Source organism: Acanthochromis polyacanthus, chromosome 16 (genome assembly GCF_021347895.1).
Source record: "Acanthochromis polyacanthus isolate Apoly-LR-REF ecotype Palm Island chromosome 16, KAUST_Apoly_ChrSc, whole genome shotgun sequence".
In the NCBI taxonomy this organism is placed as follows: domain Eukaryota; kingdom Metazoa; phylum Chordata; class Actinopteri; family Pomacentridae; genus Acanthochromis; species Acanthochromis polyacanthus.
In genome coordinates this window covers 17458664-17477278 of record NC_067128.1, presented here as the reverse complement: position 1 = coordinate 17477278, position 18615 = coordinate 17458664, and the positions used below count along the sequence as shown (strand labels likewise).

At 38.7% G+C, this 18615-nt stretch overlaps 2 protein-coding genes across 10 annotated transcripts in view; both read right to left on the bottom strand.

Moving 5' to 3' along the window:
• The window catches only part of LOC110945855 (protein unc-93 homolog A-like), a 31529-nt gene that overhangs the window by 12829 nt on the left and 85 nt on the right, over positions 1-18615 (bottom strand). For 2 of the 8 annotated variants that reach the window (XM_051960778.1, XM_051960783.1), the window contains exons 1-2: positions 1592-2144; positions 390-485 (exon numbers count right to left, since the gene is read on the bottom strand). In XM_051960778.1, coding sequence (XP_051816738.1) covers positions 390-479 — 90 coding nt within the window. In that variant the 5' untranslated portion in view covers positions 480-485; positions 1592-2144. Of the gene's footprint in view, positions 1-389; positions 1059-1591; positions 2145-18615 lie in introns of those variants that run through there. The other 6 variants (XM_051960780.1, XM_051960784.1, XM_051960781.1 and 3 more) reach the window with 4 other exon arrangements.
• On the bottom strand, positions 6546-18310 carry LOC110953031 (protein unc-93 homolog A). 2 transcript variants are annotated; one of them, XM_051960787.1, is made up of 8 exons: positions 18024-18310; positions 16401-16577; positions 15136-15365; positions 12206-12331; positions 9869-10080; positions 9357-9492; positions 9124-9255; positions 6546-8191 (listed from the first exon to the last, which is right to left on the bottom strand). In XM_051960787.1, exons 1-8 carry the CDS (start codon positions 18044-18046, stop codon positions 7902-7904), a joined length of 1326 nt encoding a protein of 441 aa, XP_051816747.1. In that variant the 5' UTR covers positions 18047-18310; the 3' UTR covers positions 6546-7901. The 2 variants fall into 2 exon arrangements, with proteins under 2 accessions (XP_051816747.1, XP_051816746.1); XM_051960786.1 differs by having other exon boundaries at positions 16401-16582; positions 18024-18298.

The window sequence follows — 18615 nt, the reverse complement described above, 5'->3', positions numbered from 1 at the left end:
CACTCACATTCACACCTACGAGCAATTTAGAGTGACCAATTAACCTCAGCATATTTTTGGACTGCAGGAGGAAGCCGGAGTGCCCGGAGGAAACCCACACATGCACAGGAAGAACATGCAAACTCCATGCAGAAAGATCCCAGGCCGGGATTTGAACCGGGGATCTTCTTGCTGCAAGGCGAAAGTGCTAACCACTACTTCACTGTGCAACCCCCTTTTTAACATATTGCATTTAAATCAGCAGTTGAATGTTATTGTAATGAGATTATATTGAGATGAGATCTTTAGCATGACATTATTTGCTATTTTGCAGATACATTTCATAAAAGGTCTGCAGGTCTTTATCATTAAACAATAAATAAATAAATGAATGCAATTCTTCCACTTACCTGTAAACTCTGCAGGCCTCCATATGCTGTGAACAGAGACAGAAACCCGATGGAGACCACCAACACGTTCTTAAAGTTGCGGCTGATCATGGTTGCCTTTTCAAAAGAACAGCAAAAAAAAAACAAAAAAACTTCACAGATTCTCAACCTTTACTAAAAATAAAGTAAATGAGAGTTATCCTATTAAATGGTGTTTATTATTTCCCACAGCAGGACAGCTGAAGTCAGAGGAGACTGCTGAAAATGCTCGTGTCTCTGATAAACTCATACACTGGAAAGAGCTGAGAACAAAGTCCAACAGTCACTCACCGAGTATTTTTTTACCAAGTATTACACAATGGATCTCTTATCAGCAGGCCTCTAATTTCACATAATTCACTCATTTACAGCTATCAGGGTGTACACGTCCTTCTCTAACTCCTTCCCTGCTCTGAATCATTGAAGCTGTTGTGGCTGTAAATGTTACTGAACTGTAAATTCCCTTTCTCCTGATCTCCACTCGTTCCCATCCTATTTCTCAGAATTTTTGTGTACATTATTTTATCTTAGTTTGTTCCTAAATGTCAAAAAAACACACTTCCAGTGGTCTGTGTAGCTGATGTCCACTGCATTGGACTGTTTCTGTCCTAAAGCAGCTCTCAAATGATTCTGAAACCATTCAAGAGAAACCTGACTGTCTTATTGCTTTGGGGTTTCAGTTTAGAACAAACTGTGCATCATGCATGTGTCAAAAAGAAAATCCCCACATGATGATTGCAATGTGTAGCGGAAAGTGTAGAAATGGCAGAAACTACAATTTATGATTAAAATTGCACTCATTTATTTAGGGCCACCATCCTCAGTTTGTCTGAGCAAATGATCAATTTAAACTAAGTCTCAAAGAGACTTTGATTAAAATGAAATTGATCAGTCTCATTATGAAAGTCGTAAACTCTGATTTCATTGACCTGCAGTTCCCAAAACAAGGAAATACACTGTAGAACCGATGATAATTATACACAAACATTTATTAACTAATACTAAAAAACTAAAAACAGTAAACAACAATGACATGACAAAAACAGACAGTGAATAAATGAATGAATAAATGCAGATAAAAAAACTAATGAACAGTGATCGTCACTGGAAGCAGTTGGTAGAAAAGATGATGAATTTAGAATGACTCTGAAAATTGGAAAACCAATTATAATTTGTAAATTCACCCATTTAGCAGAAGTAAAGTGATACTTGCGTAGCCTTTGTAGGAGTGAGAAGGAGGCCACTGCAGGATGTGGAGCTGTGATGGTCTGCTGGATGAGTTGGTTCAGGAACGCAGAGACAAGAAGCACTTTGGCAGGTTTGCACTGCAAAAATGTGCCGAAGTAAAAACACTAAGAGTCAAAGCTCGTAGTTGTCAAGAAAATATTTGCGCTGTTGTAGTTCTTAAATAATTTTTGAATCTAGTTGCATTCTTCTCAGAGTCAGTTTTTCTAAGATCCTTTGTTACAAGCCCAAGTTGAATTGTTCTAAAAGCCCAAGTTACACGGTGTTACTTCTTCGGGCTGTGTCCGACTGAGCCCCACAGGGCCCCAAGACTCGGCCACCAGGTGCTCTCTGACAAGCTCCCCTCCCAGACCTGGCTCCAGGGAGAGGCCCCGGTTTTCCTAGTCCGGGCAAGGTAGCGGCTTTCTTTATGAATGCTGTCATCAGGGTTTTCTGAATCACTCTTTGTCTGGTCCCTCCCCCAGGACCAATTTGCCTTGGGAGACCCTACCAGGGGCTATTGCCCCGGACAGCATAGCTCCCGGGATCACAGGGACACTCAAACTCCTCCACCGCAATAAGGGGGCGATTCATCGGGGGGTCCTGAAACGGTGTCTTACCAAATTTGCAGTTTTGAGAGAGGGTCTTTGGATCTTTGTGTGTTGCTCTGAAATGTTCTGTTCCTTAGTACGCCACAAATGATTGAAGATTGAAAATAAATTCTGATGTACTGTCCAGCCCTAAGGATGAGTAAACCATCCCGTTTCACGTTTACAGTCTTGTTTTCGCTCACGTTAGCACTTCAGTATCATATATATATGAGAGGTTTCATCTATGGATAGAGGAGCAGAGAACGGGTTAATTGCATGTTTCTTCATCGTTCTTTTTTTTTCCAGTGCATATTTTACAACATGATAGCTTGTTGTTGTTTGGACAGCATGACAGCAACATAGAGACTCTCCAGTTCACTCTGTTTTCTCAGCTGTAGTTGAAGTGAGACAAACCTCTTGTTCAAACCAGGTCTGGATGAATTTCTCAAGATGTGAAGCAAAATGAATGCATGTTTTATTATGTTTCTATCTAATCATATTCGGCCAGTCCTCAGTGAATGGTTTTTGTGTCCTGTGATGACAGAAATGCTGCTTTAACGGCTTGTGGGGTGAATGAATATATGAAATTCAGTTTAATTTATGTCAGCCTGAAAGTTGTCACTGCAGTCTCTACAATTAATTGTTTGTTTTATATTTTAACCAACTGAAGAGGCACTTCTCTATCACAGATTACAAAATAGGTAATAGGTTATGAAATTAGGTCACGACAAGTCTAATTATGTCAACCAGTAATGTGGAACTGCTCTTATCAGCCCAGATAAAGCATTAATCAGTGACACTGCCTCAAATGTAGCGTAATAAGGACAGATGTGACATTTTGCACACAGTGCTGCACGACAGACAGACAGACAGACAGACAGACAGAAAGAAACCTTGATTGATCTGGCAGTGGGAAAATTTTCAAGAAATAGTGCAAGAAAAGGAGCAGAATACAAAGACAAAGACTGTTAGTCTCTGTTTCTGCATTCCTTTGTTTGTCTATGTGATCAGTTTGACTCCAATGGAAAAGGAACAGTGTGTTTGCACTTTAGTTTGCTGAGATTCAGCAATGGATATAGGGAAATATACTTTCTTATCTGGCTGGAGTGAGCGGATGATCAGCTTAGCTTAGCTTAGCTTAGCACAAATACAGTGTGTTTTATGCACTTTGAGAAGGCCTGTGTCGGCTCCAGGCTCTGAACCATACGGTCCAGGTACAACCAAACATGTCGTCTCCTGTCTCTGTTCCTGCGTGAGATCTTGAAGGACAAGATCTGAACACATAGCAGGCATGAGGAGGGTGCCTGGAAGCAAATTATAATCCAAAACCAATATGAGGAATTTAAAAATATAACAAAGGCTAAAAGCAACACGTGTGCTGCAGAAAAAGCAGGAAGAAAAATCAGCTAAAAACTTTCAGTTGTGTGAATGCAGAAAAAATTAGTTGTCAATTTCACTGCTTCATGGATTGATCTGACTATATATACAGTTGTCCATCCATCCATTATCTATACACTGTTTAATTCTGATAAGAGTCATGAGGGGGCTGGAGTCTATCCCAGCTGACTCGGGCGAAGGCAGGGGACACCCTGGACAGGTCGCCAGTCTGTCGCAGGGCTACATATAGAGACAAACAATCACACTCACATTCACACCTAGGGGCAATTTAGAATAATCAATTAACCTCAGCATATTTTTGGACTGTGGGAGGAAGTCGGAGTCCCTGGAGAAAACCCACGCATGCACAGGGAGAACATGCAAACTCCATGTAGAAAGATCCCAGGTATAAAGTATATCTTATCTTTCATTAGGTGGTGTTTTTATGCATGTAGATCTGCTATATTGAGCATGAGCAGGTTAGGTGTTCATCGTGAGCTACCATGTTGATGTACCCAAGTATACAAAGAAAACCACAATTGTAGTCCTGAAAGCCCAGATGAAAACCTGAACTTTTATTCTGCTTTGTAGTACAGGCCTCATGTCAGATTTGTTTAAAGTGGATGTTGGACTGTAAGTAAGATGTCCCTCCTACTGTCCACTGGACAGGACGTCTCTACACGTTTCATAATGATCAGTCCAAATTATTAAAATCTATTTCTAAATGTTTTTATTACAGCTAGGATTACGAAATTTAGTGTGTAGCTTCACACCATGGACACCTTGATCAAGTTCGAAAATGAGACCTGTGCGATAATATTTAACAGAGTTATGGCCCTTGATCACTATTTTGGATATACAGTGCCTTGCGAAAGTATTCGGCCCCCTTGAACTTTTCAACCTTTCGCCACATTTCAGGCTTCAAACATAAAGATATAAAATTTTAATTTTTTGTCAAGAATCAACAACAAGTGGGACACAATCGTGAAGTGGAACGAAATTTATTGGATATTTTATACTTTTTTAACAAATAAAAAACTGAAAAGTGGGGCGTGCAATATTATTCGGCCCCCTTGCATTAATACTTTGTAGCGCCACCTTTTGCTGCAATTACAGCTGCAAGTCGCTTGGGGTATGTCTCTATCAGTTTTGCACATCGAGAGACTGAAATTCTTGCCCATTCTTCCTTGCAAAACAGCTCGAGCTCAGTGAGGTTGGACGGAGAGCGTTTGTGAACAGCAGTCTTCAGCTCAATTGTCGAAGGACAATTGAGAAATGGCCACCTGGCGGCTGCCGGCGGCCGCCAGGTGGCCATCTCTCAATTGTCCTTCGACCTTCAAAAAATTCCTGGATCCAGACGGTGATTCGGATCACCTCCAAAATCTAATCGATTCTTACTCGTGCTCTTCCGGATATCCTGTAAAAATTTGGTGAAAATCCGTCCATGACTTTTTAAGTTATGCTGTTAACAGACAGACAGACAGACACACACACACGGACACACAGATGGACAGACAGACAAACGGGATGGCGGAGGTATGCGCTCTCCAAGTGCTTTTCTAGTTTCTACTGTGAAGCTCACCTTCTCCTGCTCAAACTGCTGACAAATGTTTGTGCTGCTCAGTGCACATTCTGTCTAATCATATTAATGCACACACATGAATATACTGAACACATTTCCTGTTGTTAGCACTTCAGTAGAAGCTGAAATAAAAATTCTGATCAGATTTGTGTTTATAAATTTCTTGATTATACAAATATCTGACAATCTATAGAAATGCTCTGTTTTAGATTAAGTTACAAAGAAACACAGTGTGCAGGAAATTACACTGGCTTGATCCTTTAATGATGGTTCAGTTCATGTAGCAAATAATGATCAATAAATGCAGACATTTAGACTAACTGGAATTCCTCTCCTAATTGTAAATAACCTGATCGGAAGGTAAATTGAACCTGATCAAACATGAGCTGTTATTCAACTTTTTCTCAGGGCATTTATTTGAGCAGCAGATGGAGCCAGAGTCCATTTATAAAGAATCTGGTCCTGGACAGATGCAGTGATACTGCAGGTGTCTACAGCTCCTTTGATCCTCCACTGGAACTTTTTCAACTTCTATTCAGATCCTCATCATAGTCTCTGACTTCTGTCCTCACATATCTATACTCATATATCTACATCGAGCTCAGTTGATAGAGCAACAGTCCATGTTGTGACTCTCGGAGCTACAATCTGTACCACATGCATGGCTGCATGTTTTAGAATGTGGTCATTGCTAATGTAAAAAATATGTCAGACTGTCAGTCAAGTAACCTCGCCCCCTGGCTTCGCAAAACTTTAATGCTGTATAAAAAAATTCAATATTGATTTATTTTAAGATCGGCCACCTGATCTCTTCTTTTGACCATAACAGCTAACGAAAAAAAACTGAGCCATAGAAAAGCAGTCCATCAAATTTTAGTTTTTCCCTTGTGGGATTGGAGTCTATGGAGCCAGAGGTTTTTGGAGCCAGCACCTGGCAAATGGTGTGATATTGCAAGTTTTTGACATTTCCGGGTAGGCTTCATTTTTGGAGCCTGGCGCTGCTATGTCCACCTTTATTATACAGTCTATGGTTGCTATGCAGCAGAACTGATCTGTTGGTACATCAACATGATGTACTGTATAATAACAATAATAATATTTTTTTTAAAAACATAGTCCAAGACAAATCTTAAAGAAAATGGTCAAAATACTGACATCAGCAGCTGTTATACAAAATTATACAAATTTAAAATTAATAAATATGTTCTTTCAAATACAGGGCAGAAACAACAAATTAGCTGTGCTTTTTATTATTTTTTGTGTTCTGCAGGGATTTTTTTTAAACAACCACTAAATATTATTAAAAAAAAACACTTGGCTGGAATATAAAGTGGAGACCCAAAGGAGACGCAACAAAACTTTCCGTAAATTAACACAGAATTTTTTATTTTTTTTTACACCCAACTATAGCATCCTAATTATTGTTAACTCGCCTTTTACTCTGGGTGTTATTCTGTTATGGGACTTTATAAGGAGCCTAATCTCCCAAGATACACCCCTGCATCTGCTGGCCTATTTAAAGTGTTAATTTAACCATCCATCCATCCATTCTCTATATACCGCTTTATCCTCACTAGGGTCATGGGGGGTGCTGGAGCCAGCTGACTTGGGTGAAGGCAGGGGACACCCAGGACAGGTCGCCAGTCTGTCACAGGGCTACATATACAGACAAACAATCACACTCACATTCACACCTACGGGCAATTTAGAGTTATCAATTAACCTCAGCATATTTTTGGACTGTGAGAGGAAGCCGGGGTGCCCGGAGAAAGCCCACACATGCACAGGGAGAACATGCATACTCCATGCACAAAGATTCCAGGCCCACCCCAGGATTTGAACTGGGGATCTTCTCTGGTTACTGCTTCGATGCAAATCCTGGTTTCCAGCAAGTTACGATCATTTGTGTAAGAAGAAGGGGTGGGATTAGATCATCTTCAACTTCTTCCCACTGTTTTTTGAGGAAGTTATTCATTATATTTTGTTGTTTTCTTTTCATGTTGAAATGTTTAAAATAAACTTTAAAAAATCCAATCAAAAAAATCCAAAAACCTTTCTTGTTCCTGCTATGGTTGTTGTCATTGTCATCTCATGAGTCACCAACGTGTTAAACTAATGTGTAAAAGCTGAACAAGACGCCTTTGACAGAGTGCTTGAAGTATTCATTCATTCTGAAGTTTTCAACTGTGAAGACTAACGTGATTTCAGTTATATACATGGTGTACAGTAGAGTAACATTTGAAATAGAAAAAGAAAAATGGAAACAATGCTGTTTCATAATCAGAGAAAATCTGTTGTCTTAAAAATTGGTCGCATCCAGATACAACAGTCCTTACTGATATTAAAAGTAGCAATACAATGGAGTGAACAAGATTGTTTTGCAACAACATTTACTTAGACTGTGAAGTCCCAGTTGTCCCAGCACATGATCTACAACATCAACAGGGCTCACATAACAAAATATTTAAGCGCTACAAGGCTAGCCTCAGCTTTCTGCAGGCAGTACGAGTAAAAGATAAAGTCTGTGTCAAGTAAAGTTTGACAGAAGTCACCAGGCTTCTTCTCTCTCTTCTTCTTTCTCTCTTTAAAATCTGTCCTTCATTCTCATCATGTATTTATTTATTATGACATTTATGTCATTTGAACAATCGGCACCAGACACCTGATTAGCAGTTTGAAGACCAGACTGATATTTAAAAACAAAACAACTACAAAAAGTCTTTACATTTGTGTCTGACAAACGATCGTGTTCTCATCTTTTTTAGTGGTTTCTTTCTGACTCTGGTAGGTCGTCTGTTCAATGGGCTTTGTGGGATGCTTGTGTTCGTAGTACTCCACTATGGGGTAAGTGACGACCGTCAGCACTAGAACAGCCAGCAGGATGTACAGTTTGTATTCCAGACACAGGAAGGTGCTGTAGGCGAAGGCGATCACGAAACCAAGCGACTCCCACATCCGGTAGTTGGCAAATGCAGCCTCTTTGTCCCGCGGGAAGAGGACGCCATAAAGAGCTGCAAGACGTCAACATAACTTAGATTAATGAGGTCCAACACTCATAAACATTTGTATCATGTGTGATCATTAAACTATTTTACAATCACAATAATGAAGAGACAAAGCAACAGTGTGGATTTAATGATTTTCCTTCCTCTAAAGATTATGGCACGCGGAATTAAAATGGTTTATCTTCAAGGAAGTATGGAGTACACGTGTAAATTTCAGTTTTAGATTTGCTGATGTGACGGTTTTATTCTCCAGGCACTCAGAATTGCAAATACAAGTAATGATTGTTTATCTTTGAGGTTAGTTGATTAGTTATTTTTTCTGTAAAGTGTCAGAAATTGGTGAAAAAATTGTGTTCTCCAAAGTCAAGAGGACATCCTCAAGTTTGTTTTGTCAACAACCCCAAAATATTCAGTTTACTGTCATAGAAGAGGAAAGAAACCAGAAAATATATGAATGGCCATTTAAAGTTTTTATCTGTAAGTTTTTAATAACATTTGATTATCAATTTTGTAATTGCATAGTTTCAAGGAGTGATTTTGATTTAAAATTGATGAATCGCTCAGCGCTACATTGAATTTTCATACATTTCATTGCAATCTTATTAATATTATCAGGATACATTATATCATCTCCACTGTTGTGTTTGTTACTCTGCCGAGGAGTTATGTGACGATTGGCGTCTGTCTGTCTGTCTGTCTGTCTGTCTGTCTGTCTGTTGGCAACATTACTCAAAAACGGACTGATCATCAATAATTAATAAAAAAAATGCTGCATTTCTGACAATGCAATATGGAGGAATGAGCAGCCTTGGCGGAGTACTGCGCTCTCTGAGTGCTTTTCTTGTTACTTTTAGGACAAAGAGTATCAAAGGAATCCCTTGTTTTTATTGTACCTGCTCCATCTATCAGAATACATGGACCTGACTGGATTTTCTTACCATTGGTCTGAGTTTGCCAGATAGCGTCTGCCATACCCCACAGAGCAGGAAACACAAAAAAGACTGGCAGCTCGTCAGGGTGAGGTCTCCAAAACAAGAGAGCGATTACACAGGAAAGGTTGGCAACTGCAGCTGTAAAACAAATAGTAAAATAATGATCAATCAGGACACTGCTTCTTCTTTAAAAGTGATCATTCATACAGCGTTTGAATAACTCTGAAAGAGATTTTTACCAAGACAGAAGAGTGTAGCTCTCCCAGTGTATTGAGCAAGTCTCCCAAAGAGAAAAGAACAAATGGAGTTGGATGCTCCGAAACACATCATCACAAATCCAACATAATGGATTCCCAAAGCACAAGTCACATAGTTCTGTAAAGAAACACAACAACTCATTGTTAAACAGTTATTGAAACTGAAATTGAAGAAGATCATGTGACACCAAAAGATTCAGGTATTTTTCTCAGCTAAAGGAGAGAATATATTGAATTCTGACTGACTTGATCTCAAAACAAAAATATTTTGCTTTGTGTCAATGCTTGCTAATCATAGTCAGAACAACTTGTCAGTAGGACAGGGGTTCATGTTTGTCAGTTTGTTAAAGACTTTCTCTGCCCTCTAGTGGTCAGCTGAAGAAATAAAATGTGTCGAAATGCATTATATTCCTACTGTGTATGTTTTATCTGATTTACTGTCACTAAAATATGGACAACATGGTCTCTGAAATTTTTTTTGGAGATCTCCTCACCTTAGTGTACTCCCCAGAAAGGAAGCTCTGCTCAAAGCCACTGTACATGGTGAGAGGGATGAGTGTCAACAACCTCCAGTCCTTCAGGAGCCTGAATGTGGCCAGAAATGTGTGACAGAACGGCTCTCTGTTCCCACGAAACTGGTTGGCCTGATCCCGGTCAACATTGTCCAGAAACACGGCTATGATGATCATGGCCAGCACACCCACACCTGCAACATGGCACAGATAAGCCTCTTTCAGACATGCACTCCTATCTGTTAATCTGACAGCATGTGAAGGTATCGGCTTCACGTCTCAGCGAGGATCGTGCTCACTTTTTTGTTGAAGTTGTGACAGTGAATATTTCTGCATCACGTTCAACACAACTCAAGTGTAAACTGCATCTCATGACATTAAAAGATACGAATGTACAAGCAACCTAGTCTGAGTTCTATAAAGTGATGCAGAGATGGCTGTTTCCACATATTAACACCTTTTAGTTGATTTTGTCCATTAATTTCAGAGCATATATTGTACCTAAAAAGTCCACAAAGAGCGCAAAAAACATATTTGTGAAGAGGACAGAACAGGCCAGATTTATGAGACTTACTGATAATAAATCAAATCCAGGTTTTGACAAAATGTTTACATGAGCTGAAGCTTAGTTTGTTGCGTCCTGGTGTTGGTAGGAGTCTGTCCTCTGAGTTTATTAAATACTGACAACATTAAACAGCAGCAGGATGATGAACATGAACATGAAGGTCTCAAAAGAGGATGGGCCTCCTGCATTTATGCAAGGCACAACAGCAGTGACTTACCTTTTACATGGAGACAAGAGTTACAAGTAGTTATAACTTTCGTTTTGGATTAAGCTGTTCATTATATTCTGAATTAATTCATTGTTGCTATGTATTTAAAATGTCAGAAAATGGTGAAAATATTGATCAGTGTTTCCCAAAGCTAAAGATGATGTCCCTTAAAAATCTTATGTTCACAACCCAAAAGTTCAGTTTGTCACAGAAAGACAGATACCACAAGAAGGTGGAGTCAATGAATTTTGACTTTTTTTTCTCAAGAATATTATTCAAAGCAATTGATGGATTACAAAAATTGTTGGTAAGTAATTTAATATCAACAACTAATCAGTTAATTGGTCAAATATATACAGAATCCATTAGCATTTAATGGTGACTGACAATGTGTACTTTTCTTCACCTCAGATATCTGAGCTGTCACACCATGTGACAGTTTATCAGCAGCATTTAAATCATTTGTTCCACGGCAACTGTTTTCGGGTTGAGTCCTGAGCTCCCTCATGGCTGTTGAGATATTTTTATTTTGCTGTTTTCTACTGGGCTGCTTAGTGGTTCAGTGGTGGGTCCAGTCTGGGATCCTTCTGCATGGAGTTTGCATGTTCTCCCTGTGCAGGCATGGGTTTTCTCCGGGTTCTCTGGCTTACTCCCACAGTCCAAAGACATGTCGAAGAGTCCAGAGGTGTGAATATGAGTGATTGTCTCTATGTGTAGCCCTGTGATAGACTGGTGACCTGCTCCTGTCCCCCCATGACCCTAATGAAGATTTAGTGGTGTACAGATAATGGATTGATGCTTTTTTGCTGGGCAGAATTTCCAGTGTTTCGGGGGAAAAAAATGTATGAATGATGCACCCATTGATGTTCTGACCAATCTCAACTGTAAAACAAATATTGCACTGTGTCTCTCTCTAACTCAATGTAATGAGTTTGTCTGAATGTAGCTCTATGGAACATTAATATGAATGTGTCCTACACTATCAGTCAAAAGTTTGGGGTCACTTAAAAATGTCCTTGTTTTCTGAAATCAAAATCAGAAATACAGTCTAGACATTGTTAATGTGGTAAATGAATATTCTAGCTGGAAACATCTGATTTAATGGAATATCTACATAGAGGTACAGAGGAACATTTCCATCAACCATCACTCCTGTGTTCTAATGCTACATTGTGTTAGCTAATGGTGTTGAGAGGCTCATTGATGATTAGTAAACCCTTGTGCAGTTATGTTAGCACATGAAAATAAGTGTGAGCTTTCATGGAAAACATGAAACTGTCTGGGTGAGTCCAAACTTTTGAACGGTAGTGTATATCCGAATGACACGATGCCGTCACTGTGAAACACCAACTTTCCATATCCCATGTCTGAACCGGGCTGTAGGTACAAAAGTATTGTATACTATTGGGGACAAAGTGCGAGAATGTGCAACTAGTTTTCATGAGATTTTTTTCACACATTAACAGATTACTTCCTGGCATCTTGTCCTTTTGCAAAGCTACTCTTTCAGCTTGAAAATTGTCTGTAAAATCACAGTAAACTCTACCAATGTAGCATCCGACGAGCGTCCACACGAGTTTCTGTTCAGGCTTGATGGTGGTGCTGTTGCCAGAGATGTTAAGGCCACAGTCAGCTGCTCCACATGACAGCAGCTGCTCCTCTGGGATGTTAGCTGTCAGGGGAAAAAGAAGAAAAGCAATTTATTAGAATAATGCAACTCGTCATCAAGAAAATAAGGGACGAGGCGTACTGCATACATACTTGCATACATGTACATACTTTACATAAAAAAGTCTTGAACTAAATTCAAACCTTTACAACAAGTCATACTGAAAATCAGCAGTAATAGTGAATTGCTAATAATGCAGCATACAACAATATTTTTGCTGTGTATTTTATTCTTTTTGAAATGATATTGGCCCGTATTTTAGCTGTAAAATATTGTATACAAGTAATGTTGTCAAACGTGAAATCGATTTACTTTACTTTAAATGGTGACTTTCAAAAAGAAAATAATATTAATAATAAATTACAATGTTTGTGAATTCAAAAGCTTGTTATTTGTTGTCCCTATTTCTGAATACTTTGATTTTTAAAGATGTTTTAATAAAAATGACAATTAATTAACTGATTTGTTGCATTTATTTTTTTTAAAAGTGGATTTTGACTTGGAAACAGTGTTTCCTGAACTCGGATGAAAAAAAAATTGCCTGACTGTGACAAGTTCCAAGGACAAAACATCTCAACAAGTGCCTGTCACTGAATAAACTGATAAGCCAGAGAACATCAGCACCATAAAATAATTTACTGCACACTTGGCAGCATCTTCTTCCCACTCTGATCACACTCCCACCTTATTCTCCCTGAACTGAACCCATAAAATGGTTGAAAGCACGCCTGCACTTAGACCTTTGTCAAGGATGAATTTCTGTGGCACTGTCAGCTAAACGCAGGACAGACGATGTCAACTAAGACTGAGGGCAGATTCATGACGAAAGCAGCAGAAAAACACACAAATAATCGACATACATCATGCAAAGACTCTGTGATGACAACGTGACATGTGGACCTCGTCACTTTTTGTCATCCATACTATGTATAAAGTGCTTTCACCCTTGGCAGAGAGTCTACACCATGTGAGTCTGATGGCTCTTTTGACAGTCCTTGTGAGAAAGTCTCCCCACTCAGCAGCCATCTTGGTAAGACCCCCAGGCTCCAGTCATGAAATGCATGAGAGCCATAACTGTATTTTTAATGGTCTGTAACGTAAAAACAGAGAGCTTCTGATGATGAGGAGGCAAAGATGTGCCAGATGAGCCTGAAGTCAAATGTTGGCAAAATAGGAACAATACCCAAGACCCAAAGTGTTGACTCCATGTTGCCCCTCGGCCTTACAAGGATATATATAAGGATATGGACATCCCCAGAGGTCCAGTGTCCATGCCCTACTGGGCCAGAAGAGTTTTAGCAGCATAACGGAGACCAACACAATATTAGACAGGCGGTCATAAAGTTATGCCTGATTGGTGTAAGTATCAATACAACAAATTTGTTCCTTTATTTTGTGTTTTTTGTACAGTTGATTATTTAATTTTGATATGTTAATTAGATGAAAGTATGTTAATTTAGTTCTAAATATTTGTTTTACAATTAACAGAAAGCAACAAGTCTCACCAGCCTCATACTGAACTCTCAGCTGAGATTACTCTTAAAATAATGATATACAATAGAGTTTATCACTCATTCCCTAAAGTAGCAGGCCACCAGTGAAGATAACGCTGTCGTCCAGGAAGAGGCAGTTTTCCTGGGTGAAGTGATTATGTAGCGATATGACTTATATAAAGGCATAATCAAATTAGATTATACGAGTGATAAACAACGCCTGAGGGCAATAAATCAGGGCTGTAGTGAAGGATTGTTTTTGTTATTGATTAATCTAAGGCAACGTGTTCAGATGATTTGCTTTGTTCAACCTCCAAAAAAAAAAATCCATTTCAGCTACCATTTCCACTAAAAGGTGCAAAAACTAAAACAGTCTGAATCAGCAAATATTGTCACTTATACTTTTAAAATGACCACAACGTGGTTCACTTATGGAAACACTTGCCGATTATTCTCTTAAATGTGAACATTTTCTTATTTTCTGGTTTATATGATGTTAAATTGAATATATTTGGATTGTGAACAAAACAAAATATCATCCTGGGTTTTGAGAAAACACTGATCAACATTTTTCACCCCTTTGTGGCAATATATAGTCCAAACAGCTAATCGAATCATCTAGAAAATAATAAACACATTGACTGACAATGAAGATAATTGTCAGTCACAGTCCTATTCATTGATTGACATTGCATATCTATGGTAATTATACAAAAATCCCTAAAACTCATCTCTGTGTGTCAAAATGGCAGATTTAGAAGTAACCCCACCACTGCAGTTAGAGCACACCAGCTCATTCACAGCTCTACTCAGGAAGCTGATTCTGAAGAAGAATTGTGATGCAGAAAGTCCCACCCTGCAGGCTGAGATGATTGGTCCTTAAGGTTTGTTACGTACGAAATCCTGGAAGTCTGAATCTGTGTTTTTACGATTCATCATCAGAACGCTACAGTTTCAAGGCAGAAATGCTCAGCCACAGAGTGCAGATTTGCTACTGATATCTCTCTACATAATATGGACATGTTAACAAGGTAAAACAAAAAAAGATTTTCCCGAGAAGAACTCTTCCCATCAGTATAATTATGAGCTGAACAAGTTAATTGACTCTGTGTTGTTGTTCTTATGTTGCACTAATGCAGTATTGATTGGACAAGACTGCAGTGTAAACAAGTAGTGTCCCTCCTGAGAGAGCAAATTAAGCCAGTTCTGGTTCAATTAAATCATAATCTGACTACATTCTTATCAGATAACTTTCAGTGTGTTAACACACCCAGCTCCTAACACATCCTCAACACAATACAGTGCTCTGCCTACCTATTTGGTTGTCCTGTCCAAAGATGAGCGATGACATGAGGTTTCCCCACACAGCAGAGGACTGAAAGATGAAAAAGAAGATGCCGAAGTATTGGTTGATCACATCAGAACCCTTTTTGCCGTCCTTGGCGGCCTGAACGTTCCCACAGATGGTGAGGTAGGTGCATTTAGCCGACCACAGAGGAGAGCCTCCCAAACCCAGGATCACTGATGTAGGAATGAGGGTGTACCTGAGCGAGAGAGCAAGACAAAATTCATCATCTTAGCACCTGGTTTTACTTTTACTGCTGTGGTGCTTCTTTGGAACGCTTTTAAAAGAGTAAATATAGAAATGTTTGTCATCACTCCTGAGCCAGTATCATTCAGGATTTAGCCGTGTTAGCTGTGAAACTAATATAGTGAAATATCTCAATTAATGTTCAAAAGAGTGCGATGAAGTTTAGTGTCGATATTTTTATTTTCACTAGTATGAGTATTTTAACTTAGATAATCCCCTGATTTTTTTATTTTGACTCCGCCAAGGAACGTGGTGGACTAATGTTGTATCAGTTGTATAATTTTATTGTTGGAGTCTACCAGAATGTGTTTACATGCTTTAATACTAAAGAAAGCAAATTATTTTTCTTATACTGTGAATTATTGCAGCTTGTGTTCTCAGCCATTTTAGCCCCTGTCTCTTTAAGGCCCTCCGTCTGAAAACCACAGACTGCTGTGACTGGTTAGTTGTGTTCTAAAACCCTGGATCTCTGAATATAGGCAGAGAGTAGCCCTACCAGTTCCAGCAAAGAAATAATGACAGCTAGTTGTTTGAGGGTGCTTCAAACTGCCATCATGTAACCGTGTTGCACTGGAGCAAAGTTTTTAGTCTTCTGGTTGATGCAGAAATGGCAAAACATTGAGGCACAAACAACGCACAAAAAAAATAACATGTATTTCAACTGTTTGAGTCGCTGCATTAAAGCCTGCTCAAGAGGACATAAGTATTTTTGGAACATCAACATGAAAAATCAGTTTAAAGTGCCTCATCCTGCAGATTCGTGGTAACTTATCCTTCATATTAGATATCTAAGTACATTTTTAGAAGTAAAATACAGACATTTTAAATTTTTATTTGTCTTAAGGTCGTGGATCCAATTTGTGTAATTTGATTCTGTTATCAAAGACAGTCTTATCGCGTCGCCCACAAACAGGACTGAAAATATCAAAAATGTCTAACAACAGTAAAACCACCTCAAGCCTGATTATTGGATTTCTTGATTGATTACCATCCTGGGTAGAGGTTTCCAAACGAGTAGGACACGTAGCAGCCCATGCCAACAACAATGGTCCATTTACAGCCCAGATTTTTGATCATGATGGGAGGCAGGAACATGGAGGAGACGATGATGGAGGCGTAGATGACGCTCAGAGACGCCACGCCCATCCCCTGCTCTGAATTCAGACTGCTCTGCACAGAGACGAGAACCACGAGTTCATTAGAACACAAACAAATTTAATGTCTATTATCAGGTTTATCTTCAGTTTGCAACGAAAGAATTGTTACATTAAGAGAAGTGTAGGAACCTGCCGTTTTTTCTCTGTCTTCTGTAAGTTGCAATACCAAATCAAATGGATTTCATCATCATGTGCTCTAATTAGAGTTCATGGTCATTACAGTTCAAGAAAACAGAAGTAACACAGAGGATTACACTTAAATTTAATTTTAAATATTTACTTCAATTCAGTGATTTAATAATAAACATTTTACGAAAACTCTTCATCTTCATAAACTACCAAAAACAAGAATTTCACAATGGCATAAATTATTTAAAAGATTAAATTATGAATCAAAAGAATTAATGCAACAAAGCAGAGTTCTAAAACTGAAAAACAAATATGTAAATCATATTATGGACTAATGGAGTAAATCTGTGGGTCTTTTCACATAAAAATAGTTCTTCAACAGCCCTGTACATTATTGTGCATCAAAAGAAATGTAAAGATATCTTTTATTTAACTGATCTTTAAGTGTCATGGAGGGGATTTTGGGTTTGAGTTAAGTGAGGGAGTGTAGGGTTAGGGTTGGAGGAATGAGCCTTCCCACCTCAGGGTTAGGGTTAGGAACAGGGATAATAACCACGATGATGGACTTTTTAAAAAACGTCTTTTGTGAACACAGCAGAAGAATGAAACCTGGACCTCCCCCCTAATTGTCCACACGGCCTTTCCTATGAGTCCACCCACTAATCTGTACGATGTCAGGAAGTGGATGAAAACATTAATAAGAAAAAAATTGTATCTCGGGAACAGAAGGTCGAAGAGCCTTGAGACCATGACCTGTCATGATCATCATGGCCAAATTATGTCAGGTGGATCACATTTCCAAACGACGTTAGGGTTGGGAGATATTCGTATATGAATACGTTTTTAATGGAGACCTGAAAATATTACTGTCATTTAACATTTTGTTTCTGTAATATTACCTTTACATGTGCTTGTTGTCCTTTGTTAACAAATAATCAAAATTCTATATTTGAAATAAATGCATTATAATGAAATTGCAACGCAAGTCTGACAACTAAAATGTAACCCAATCCTGGTTACCTGTAATGATCAGATGAGGCACATTTTTAGGTCTTTTGTCTTGTCATGAGTGATTTTAAAAATAAGAAATCTCTTATTGGGTAACTTTGCATGTTTAAATTACTTAAAACTCCTGGATATTTGCTCCTACCTTTTTAACATATTGCATTTAAATCAGCAATTAAATGTTATTGTAATGAGATTATATTGAGATGGGAACTTTAGCATGACATTATTTGTTATTTTGCAGGTACATTTCATAAAAGGTCTGTGGGTCTTTATCATTAAACAATAAATAAATAAATGAATACAATTCTCCCACTTACCTGTAAACTCTGCAGGCCTCCATATGCTGTGAACAGAGACAGAAACCCGATGGAGACCACCAACACGTTCTTAAAGTTGCGGCTGATCATGGTTGCCTTTTCAAAAGAACAGCAAAAAAAACAAAAAAACTTCACAGATTCTCAACCTTTACTAAAAATAAAGTAAATGAGAGTTGTCCTATTAAATAGTGTTTGTTATTTCCCACAGCAGGACAGCTCTAGGGTGAAGTCAGAGGAGACTGCTGAAAATGCTCATGTCTCTGATAAACTCATACACTGGAAAGAGCTGAGAACAAAGTCCAACAGTCACTCACACTACAAGGCTGAGTTTTTACTGAGTATTATACAGCTGATCTCTTATCAGCAGGCCTCTAATTTCATGTAATTCATTCATTTACAGCTCTCAGACTGTACACGTCCTTCTTTAACTCCTTCCCTGCTCTGAATCATCGGAGCTGTTGTGGCTGTAAACGTTACTGAACTGTAAATTCCTTTTCTCCTGATGTCCACTTGTTCCCATCTTGTTTCATCTTAGTTTGTTCCTAAATGTCAAAAATCCACATTTCAGGTGGTCTGTGTAGCTGATGTCCAC

What these genes read in the sequence shown, in the direction of transcription:
- LOC110953031 (XM_051960786.1), bottom strand. Translation starts at nt 18,113, where the DNA reads ATGATCAGCCGCAACTTTAAGAACGTGTTGGTGGTCTCCATCGGGTTT. An exon ending in GAGGCCTGCAGAGTTTACAG is followed by an intron (nt 16,583 to 18,023) that starts GTAAGTGGGAGA and finishes GTCTCTGTGCAG; the next exon opens with AGCAGTCTGAATTCAGAGCA. An exon ending in AGCTACACTCTTCTGTCTTG is followed by an intron (nt 9,256 to 9,356) that starts GTAAAAATCTCT and finishes TTTGTTTTACAG; the next exon opens with CTGCAGTTGCCAACCTTTCC.